The sequence below is a fragment of the Penaeus chinensis genome, chromosome 18 (genome assembly GCF_019202785.1).
Source record: "Penaeus chinensis breed Huanghai No. 1 chromosome 18, ASM1920278v2, whole genome shotgun sequence".
In the NCBI taxonomy this organism is placed as follows: Eukaryota; Metazoa; Arthropoda; class Malacostraca; order Decapoda; family Penaeidae; genus Penaeus; species Penaeus chinensis.
The window spans coordinates 28140910-28150909 of record NC_061836.1 but is presented as its reverse complement, the minus strand read 5'-3'; the positions used below and the strand labels follow the sequence as shown (position 1 = coordinate 28150909).

The following is a 10000-nucleotide window of genomic DNA, read 5'->3' as shown; positions in this document are numbered from 1 at the left end:
GAAGTGTGTCAGCGTCTTGAGAACGATGACGAAATTCCCGACGTCTTCAAGAAGTGTCTTACTTCTAGGTGTGAAAATATGACCCGTCTCAGAGGGAGAGCGAGAGAGGGAGAGAGAGAGAGCGAGAACGAGAACGAGATCGAGAACGAGAACGAGATCGAGATCGAGAACGAGAACGAGAACGAGAGAGAGAGAGAGAGTGAGGGAACGAGATACCGCGAGTGTTTGTGTGTGTGTATGTATGTTTGTATGCGTGTGCTTGTGGTTGCGTGGTAGTACAGGTTGATTAGTCGCTTACTGCGGTGTGTGTGATTGTGATGTGCTTAGTAGCTCTGTGTGACATTCGCGCTTGTTTGTCTGTCTGTCTGTTGCGTGCTTGGTTGCTACATGAATTTGTGTTCGTCTGTGTGTGGTTGTGGTGTGTCTGGTTGCTCTGTGTGGTAGTGGTGATTGAATGGTTGTTTCTGTTTTAAATCCCATAGTTATGTTGCCGTGGTATGTCATTGTATGCTATGTATGGCTGTTTGTATATTGCAATGGGTATTATAATGCGTATGCATGTTTATATCTGTGTCTGCATGTACGTCTTGCCTTCATTTTATACATGATTACAAAATCTCGCTGACATCCCGAACCTCATTAGTTATTGCTCTCGTACAAGGTCATCCAAGCATTAAAAGTTAATACAGCGCAATTTATCGCTTGACAAAATTCCTAAAGAAAGATGGCGGCGAATTTCCAAGACGGACTGGACATTTTGGTTAGATTTAAATTTCGCGAATTAAAATGCGTCTGGTAATCAAGTCCCTGAGCGAGATTGAATTATCCCTTCAAAGAAATTATTAGAAAAAAAAGTAATCAAAACACAGTCTTTATGATTTATGGATAAAGATGACAAAAATATCTATCGGTGATCAAATAACTAATTAAATAATTGAATGTATATTTGACCTGAAAAAAAAGATAATGAATATCTTATGTACTGTAAAATTAATAATAAAGTGCATGAAATAGTGAAACAGGAATTGTCAGAAAGTTCGATAATTACGAACGTTAATTAATCGCTTCCTGTTTCAATTACCTTAAATTCATTTTCGAAATGTATCGTCTTGCGCGTTCACTCATTTTGAACCAAAAATGTGAAAGAAAAGGTCAAATTTTGCCCTAAAAGTGTATCTGCATCTCACATCATCTTCTCTCCTACCCCCCCCCCCCCCCCACCTCAAAAAAATGATAATAAATAGATAGATAAATTAATGAATTAAGAAATAAGAAATAGAAATTCAATTTAATGGAATAATCTCCCATTTAATTACAGTATTTTTGGGGTATTTTCTACTATATGCTTATTTTCTTTTCCCTTTTTTTGTTTTGTTTTTCTTTCTTTGTATTTTCGAAAATTTCATTCTACTGTATATTTATTTTCTCTTAAAATGTTCGTGTTTATTTTCCTTTTTTTGTATTTTCGAAAATTTTATTCTACTGCATATTTATCTTATTTTCCTTTTTTCCTTTTTTTCCCTTCTTTATATTTTTCTCTGAATTTTTCGAAAATCACCCAAAGACGTGCATGGCAGACACCCATCAGTCGAGATAAGGAACGAGAAAAGGTATCACTCCGTCGCGATAAGAAATAGTGGAAAATAGGTTCTAATTATGCCTTAATGACCACGGTAATGAGAAGAGGAAGTGAAAGGAGAGAAAAGGTGCGAAAATGTATATAGGAAGGAGGATGTGGGAAGAAAGAAGCACGCAGAGAGAGAGAGAGAGAGAGAGAGAGAGAGAGAGAGAGAGAGAGAGAGAGAGAGAGAGAGAGAGAGAGAGAGAGAGAGAGAGAGAGAGAGCGAGAGAAAGAGAGAGAGCGAGAGAGAGGCAGAGAGAGAGAGAGAGAGAGAGAGAGAGAGAGAGAGAGAGAGAGAGAGAGAGAGAGAGAGAGAGAAAGAGAGAGAGAGAGAGAGAGAGAGAGACCTAGTGAAACAATAAGAAAGAGAAAGACCAAGAGTAAAAGAGAAAGAGAACATAGCGAAACACGAGAGAGAACACAGAGACCAATAATCAAAACCGCGTCATTATTACCTTCACGTGATGGAAGTATTTACGAATACACGATCAATCTCCCCCCTACCCCCCACTTCCCCCCTTCACCCCCCCTTGGTTTCCGCCTGGGGGGTGGGCGAAAATAGCTTAATGCCGAGACCTCAAGAGAAGACGGTGGGGGGAGGGGGTGAATGGGGGTTGGTGGGGGGAGGGGGTGAAATGGGGTTGGTGAGGTGATGGGGAGGGAGGATATGGGGGAAAAGGGGGAGGGGGAGACATGAGGGGGTATGGGGTGAGATGGAGTCAGAAGGAGGGGGAGGGGGAAGGGGTTATGAGGGAGAGCGATTGGAAATAGAGTTCAAAGGTGTATTTACAGACATACATGTGCACACACACACACACACACACACACACGCACACACACACATGCACACGCACCTATCTGTCCATTTATCTGTCTGTTTCACCACGTTAACAAAAGATGTATGATCAGTGTTAAAAAAAGCTCCCAAATGTCACAACAGGAAGCACTGCATAGTCTCCGATCAGCTGATCCCACCTGGCTGCTGGATTTGAAATGGGGGGGGGGGAAGGGAGGGAAGGAGAGCGGGGGGGGGACTCCAATTTAACGGTATGAGGATGCAGGTATCTCCCCCGCCCCCCTCTCAACCCCCACACCCCCGCCAATCCCTTCCTAACCCCCCCCTCCCACCTTCGTTCACCCATCACGCCCCATCATTCCCCCACCTCTCCCCCCCCTCATCTCTTCCTTCCCACCCACCCCCTTCCTACCCACCCACCCCTCCCCCCCCTCCTACCCCGCCCACGATGATCCCGGATACCGAAATGTCATTAAACAAGCTTGTAATCTATCGTGGCATACTTGTTGCACAGGAAATGGGCGCATGTAGGTGACGGCGTGGGCGTGCGGGTGTGGGTTAAAGAGGCGTGCAAGGATGGGCGTGTAAGTCTGTGAGTCATGGGCGTGCGGCGTTCGAATGTGGGTTGGTAGGTTGTGCTTGAGAGAGTTTGTAATATGGATGAGAGTCGTGGGCGTGGGGCGTATTATGTCGCTTATGTTGTCGCTGTAGGGGGCTCCGTGGGCGTATGTGAGAGTTGTAGGTGGCTCCGTGGGCGTATGTGAGAGTTGTAGGTGGCTCCGTGGGCGTGTGTGAGAGTTGTAGGTGGCTCCGTGGGCGTATGTGAGAACTGTAGGTGGTTACGTGGGCGGTCGTAGAAACAGAAAGCAGTGACATGGGCGTATGTAAAAGCTGTAGATGTCTTCGTGGGCGTATGTGAGAACTATAGGTGGCTTCGTGGGCGTTCGTAGGAGCAGTAAGCAGTGACGAGGGCGTGTGTCAAATACTCTAATTATAGAGGAGTTTAGGGCAGTACTTCCTCGAGTGGATGAAAATAATTGTCATTTTCTCCTTGCATCAACTTTCCAGACCACCTTGTATGTTTAGAGAAATCCAGTAGCAAACAAACAGTATGGAAGTTACTGGTAATTGTTAACAGTTAGTTGTTCATTGTCAATCTCAGTTACATGATATCAAAGAGATTCCCTCCTTTTCTTAGGAATATAGTATTACGTATATAACGGTTGGTAACTTGTGGTTGATTTATACGTCGCTCATTTGTTGCGTTGCATGAATTGATAATATTTCTGCATGCAATGAAGTTTGAGTAGGAAAATAAAATTGACTTTGGGTAATAGCATATCCGTTGTATAGATCTGACTGCAACGATTCCTGCTAATCTTATTTCCATCGAAGTTTGAGCTCTTTGTACACACCCGAAAGTAAATAAGCAAACACACACACACACACAATACCTGGAAATGAAAAATTACTTATCTTCTCTTCTCTAGAACTCTTGTCTTTAAGTGAGTGACTGCGCCATTTTCTTTTGGATTCTTCGAAAATTGAAGGGGGAACTACTCTAAGTGACACAAGACCCATTTTCATGTCAGAGATCGCAAATTGCTGTCTACGAGAGAAACGCTCCATCATATTTGACAGATTTCCTTTCACGGAGGGGAAAAAATATTGCGATAAATCTCAAATAATGATAAAGAAATAGACATATGCCATTCCTCATCGACTCGATAGATGCAATTTTCTCGATCTTTGCTCTGAACGTAGAGAAAAAAAAAATCTTAGCGTAAGATTTCCCTTCAAGGAGAAACACTTGAGATAAGGAGGGCAAGGCGGAGTCGGGCTATTGTCTGGAGAGGGTCATTGTGAGATATTTGGAGACAGCTTGACACTTTCACTGTGTTGGGTCGTCATTTGTCGGTCTCTCTTTCGCCTGTTTTCTTTCCAGTACTCCACCCTTCCTTCCTCTCTCTCTGTGGCTTTCTCCTGTTTTCCTGGTACGCTTTCCTCTCCCTCCCCACCCCCCCCTCTCTATTTCTCTTGTGTCTGTCTGTCTGTCTCTCTGTCTGTCTCTCTCTCTCTCTCTCTCTCTCTCTCTCTCTCTCTCTCTCTCTCTCTCTCTCTCTCTCTCTCTCTCTCTCTCTCTCTCTCTCTCTCTCTCTCTCTTCTCTCTGATATGAATGATATGAATAATAAAAGAATAATGAAGGGAAGATGTGACCTCAGTGATTAACTTTATGAATGACAAATACTGATGTTGCTGACTGAGTAAAAATGTGGAATGACATTCTTTGTAATTTGCTTTAACGAGACGAGCTATTTGGCCAATAGCTTTCATATATATATAAAAATATATATATATGTATGTATGTATGTATGTATGTATTTATGTATATGTATATATATATAAATATTCTGTTTACCAAATAGCTCGTCCCAGTCAATTCAAATTACCAAGAACGGCCTTCCCCATTTTTACTCAGTCAGCAACATCAGTATTTGTCATTCATAAAGATAATCACTGAGGTCACATCCCCTGCCTTCATTATTCTTTTATTATTCACTCATCAATTTATAGAGCGACTTAACCGTTCGATTCCCGCACTCACTTCCTCCCCGGGAACCTAGTCACTTCCTTCGTTATTTATAATTCTTCTTTGTCCTTTTTTATCACGTTATTTTGTGTTTTTTTTATTTTCTTTTTTTGTATTTTTATTGTATTAATTTTTTTTATTTTTAGATTTGATAACTTCCTTTTATTTTTTTATTTGTTTTCGTCTGTTTCCTGTTTATCAGCGTTATTGCATTGGTCTTTCTACTTCTTATCTTTATTACTTGTTGCTTATCATCACATTCGCTTCACCTTTTCATAAAAGACATTTCCATTATTTCATCTTCGCTTATCATCAAAATTCTGCTTTTCTTATCGTAATATTCCTTCTATACCCTTTTATTTATTACATTTTCTTTCTTTCCTCTTTCATCGCTTTATTTATCTTTCCTTTTATTCTTTTCTTCATTTTTCTCCTTCCTTTTTTTTTTTTCTTTAATCCTTCTATTTCTGTTTTCTTTCATCCTTTTCTTGTTCTTTTTTCTCTCTTGTTCTTTCATCCTTTTCTTTTTTTATCTTTCTTTTTATTTTATCCTTTTATTCCTTTCTTTCTTTCTTGTCTTTCATCCCTTTCTTTCTTTCTTTCTTTCTTGTTCTTTCATCCTTTTCTTGTTTGTTTTTCTTTCTTGTTCTTTCATCCTTTTTTTCTTCTATTCTCTGTCTTGTTCTTTTCTTTCTCTCTTCCCTGTTTTTTTTTCTTTCCTTTTCTTTCATCCTTTTCTTCTTATATTCTCTTTCTTGTTCTTTCATCCTTTTCTTTCTCTCTTCCTTTCATTCTTAACACCGACGAAGCCACGGTGCGTAATAACGGACAGTTTCTTCCGTCCGTTCGTTTCCCTTCGTTTCACACGCCCTACGCTGCAACCTGTGACGTCATCGCTCGCTTCTTGTGCCTCTCCGTTGACGTGACCGCAGCTGGCCGGTCGCTTGCGTGTGGCTCGCTGGGCGTTTTTCCGTTTTTTTGTGTTTTTTGTTATTATTTTTGTTTGGTGTTGTTCCGTTCCCTTTCTCCTCTTTTCGTAGTGGTTCCTTCTTTCGTGTTCTTCTTTCCTCCTTTTTTCCTGGCTTTTCGCCGTTTTGATTTCTGTCCGTTTCTTCTTGTTTTGTTTCTCCCTTTCTCTCCTTTCGTGATTTCTTTCTTTTCCCTCCTTCCTTCGTTCTCCCCTTCCCTTCTTCCCCTGTTCTCCCCTTCTCTTCTTTCCCCGTTCTCCCCTTTCTGACTTCCCTCCCTCTTCTTTCCTGACTTCTCGACTCCTCCCCTTCTCTCCCTCCTGCTCTTCCTTTCTTCTCTCTTTCCTGAGTTCTCCCTTTCCCTCCTCTCCTTCCCTACTTCCTGATTTCTCCCTTTCCCTCCTTCTCTCTTTCCCTCCTTCGTGATTACTCCCTTTCCTTCACTTTTTCCTTCTCCTCTTCCCCTCCTGTCTCCCTTCCCTCCTTCTCTCCCTTTCCCTCCTTCGCCCCTTCTCCCCTTCCCCCTCTACTTCCCCCTTTCCCTCCTCTCTCCCTTCCCTCCTTTTCTCCTCCCCCCTTTCCCCCTTTTCTCCTTCCCCTTCTCCTCTTCCCCTCTTCCTCTCTCCCCTCCCCCCTTTTCTCCACCCTCTCCCTTCTTTCTCACTTCCCTCCTTCTCTCCTTCCCTCTTTCCCTCTTCCTCTCTCCCCTTCCCCCTTTTCCATGCTATGCGGTTGACATAATTGTTTTGCGGTTGATATCAATTTCAGCGACCCATATTGTTTTGCGTGTACGTCCTCTTTCCTTCTCCTCCCCCCCCCCCCCCTCCAACAACTTATTTCTTCATTTCTTGCTTCCCTTTTCTTCTCTTTCCGGCCTGTTACGAAATGAGAGAGAAAACAAAAACGAAACGAAAAAAGATGAAAGGGTGTGGTGTTTTATATCACATATGCCCTTTCTTTAACATATTTTTGGATATTATATTTATAAGAAATGCGTATTCCGTGCAGTTAACTAAAGAACGTATTGGATATACTTACGTACATGTACACATCAATCCTTCCATCTATACTTACACACATAAATACATACATAATTATAAACATTCATATTACGGATAGTTCATCTTACTGAACAGCAGAATACATATATGCTTATACACACATTATATATATATATATATATATATATATATATATATATATATATATATATTTATATATGTATATGTATATATATGTGTGTGTGTGTGTGTGTGTGTGTGTGTGTGTGTGTGTGTGCTCGTGTACGCGTGTGTGTATATATATTTATATATATAGTACACAGCCATGCACACGCACACACACACACACACACACACACACACACACACACACACACACACACACACACACACACACACACATACATATATACATATATACATACAAACACACATATATATATGTGTGTGTGTGTGTGTGTGTGTGTGTGTGTGTGTGTGTACATGGCTGTGTACTTCCCCTAATTTCTCCCAACTAACTTCCGTCCACATCGGTGCCTAATTCAGTTCCACCTCTCTTGGCACCACCCCCCCCCCCTTCCCTCGTGACCCTCTACATCCCACCCTGCCCCTCCCTCCCCCCCTGCCAAGCCCCTATCCCTTCCCCTCCCCAGCTCCCTACCACAGTAATAACTGCGGTGCGCACATAGGCAATTAAGATTTACCCTGAGAACGTGACACAGGATTTCTGCAGGAAGCTTAATGTCGCCGCCCATTCGCTTCCTGCCGTTACCGATGGCGCCGTGAATATATTACCGTGGATGGGTCTTTAAGGGAAAGTTTATGAGTGTGTATGTGTGTGTGTGTCTTCGTGCGTGTACGTATGAGTGTAGAGGGGAGTCGGGAGATGTGGTAGGGACGTTCATTTGAAAAGTTATGATAACCGAATTGTATTTGATACTAGTGCAGTGAAAATAATTTACTTATGGATTTAATCCTTGGGAATATAGGTAACTAAAATGACTTCTTATACACGAGTGACTTAGTGCGGATCTCAAAGCAATGTTGAAGTGGAGAGTTCGTTCGCCTCTGTCCTTCCTGGGATGCGAGCCGCCCTTGCAAGCCTCGCCTGCTAACGCCCGTGCCGAGGACAAGGACGCAAGGGCCGAGGGCGTGCAGGAGTCAGGGCTGCCGACGGTGGCCTCGAGCTCCTTCTCGGCTCCCGCGACTCCGGTGCCAAACAGGTCGTTCCTCCACCGAGCTTTTGTGCCAACGTCCCCCGCCTCCGTCGGCATTGCGGAGGCCCTCGGATTTTACGACGGGGGGCTGGGGGGGAAGAAGGCTCCTGCGGAAGACGCAGGTGCGGAGGCCTCTTTGCATGCTGGGTCTCAGGAAGGCGACGGCAGATCTCATTGCCCGGAAGGACAAGACGGGGAGGTTCAGGCCGATCAGAAGTGTGGCGCCCTTCCCCGCGAGAGTCAGTGTCAAGATGAGGGTCAAGGAGAAGGGAAGCAGGCCGCCCGGGGTCAGGGACAGGATCCGGGACAAGGGCAAGCAAAGCAAATTAGTCAGACCGACGCGCAACTGCAGGATGCCAAACCTCTGAGCGAAGATGCCAACGCCAAATCAATTTCTCCTAATGTCGCCGAAGAAAAGGTCCCGGACTCACACTACTCTCAACCCCGTAATAACAAACCCATTACGTCACCAGAGACGGGGACCTTGCCACGCCCCCCTCCGTCCAAGCCGCTCCTGAGGTACTTCTTCGGCACGATGGACAACCACATCTTGAGGACCAGCCACGAGCGCCGCGGTCGGCCCAACGCCCACGCCAACGAAAGCCTGGAGGACCGCCACTATGCTCAGCCCCGAAGTAACAAGTGCGTCAATTGCAAGAAAAACAGCAACGCAGAAGAGCCCGTTACCCGCCGCGTCTGTGGCGTGAAATCGCTTCCGCTGACCCTGGAAAGAAAAAAGAGCAAGAGCACCTTCTACGTCGATGTACCTGACATATCTTCGCCCAAAACGACGGATCGAAAGAGCGATCAACGGAATTGCTGTTGCGCCGGCGGTTGCGGTCGCGCGGAGGGAGACCAGCGGGATAAAGCGATCAAGGAGGAAAGTGGGAAGAAACTGCCGATCGACCCTAGCGATCTCTATAGCAAACCGCGAAAGCGACGCGGCAAACCGGGAAACCCTCCCGGCGAACGAGCCAAATCACCTCCGAAGCAGTGTACCGAACCACAGACGTACGATGCTTCGAACCGCAAAAATGAAGCGAACAATCCTACTACAAAGCAGTGCAGTGAACCAAAGAACCAACTGTGTGATTCTGTTAGTCATTATAGTGAACCACGGAAGACATGCATCGAAGTAAAGCCACACCAAAGTGAATCTGTTAGTCATTATAGCGCACCCCGTAGGCATTCAAAGGAGCCAAAGAACCTATTAGTCGAGTCTGTTAGCCATTATAGTGAACCCCGAAAGCAAAGCACCGAACCAAAGAACCCCATGAGCGAAGCGAGTAGTCACTACAGCCAACCCCGAAAAACTATTTGCGATTCGGCGAACCTCTCGGCCGGACCGCGAGCACAGTGCGCCGTCGGGGTAGCGACTCAGACGAACCCAGAGGACTTTGTCGAAACGCTTTCTTCGAAACGTCTCGAAGGTAAGTCTCAAGACGAGTCGACGCGAACAACGGAAGAGACCGAAGGCGAGAAATGTCAGAAAGTCGAGGCTTACGAGTACGAGCCGCTCGACGTCACGAGAGGGTCGGAGAAGCATCTCGACGACGCTCTCGACTTCCGAGACGCTCTCGGCTACAAGAGGGCGAGGGAGATCCGGAAATTAAAGGGCAAATCGGGAAAGGAAGGAGAAGAAAAGACAAAGAACAGAAAACAGAAAGCTAAAGATAACGAAGGGAAAAGCGGGACAGGGAGAGGGAAGAAAGGAGAGGCCAGATCCAAGGAGGTTCCTGAAGACCCAGCAGGCCCTTCGAAGAGATCGCGGAGGCTGACGCGAGACGAGATCGTAAGGAAACTCAA

General features: G+C 44.9%; 1 protein-coding gene across 1 annotated transcript in view; it reads left to right on the top strand.

The window, feature by feature from the left end:
• Window positions 1-10000, top strand: part of LOC125034651 (neurofilament heavy polypeptide-like) — a 126357-nt gene that overhangs the window by 358 nt on the left and 115999 nt on the right. Inside the window, exon 2 of the mRNA XM_047626553.1 lies at window positions 7967-10000. This exon is cut by the window's right edge and continues 238 nt beyond it. Within this exon, the coding sequence (XP_047482509.1) occupies window positions 8019-10000 (1982 nt within the window). The 5' untranslated portion in view covers window positions 7967-8018. The remainder of the gene's footprint in view (window positions 1-7966) is intronic.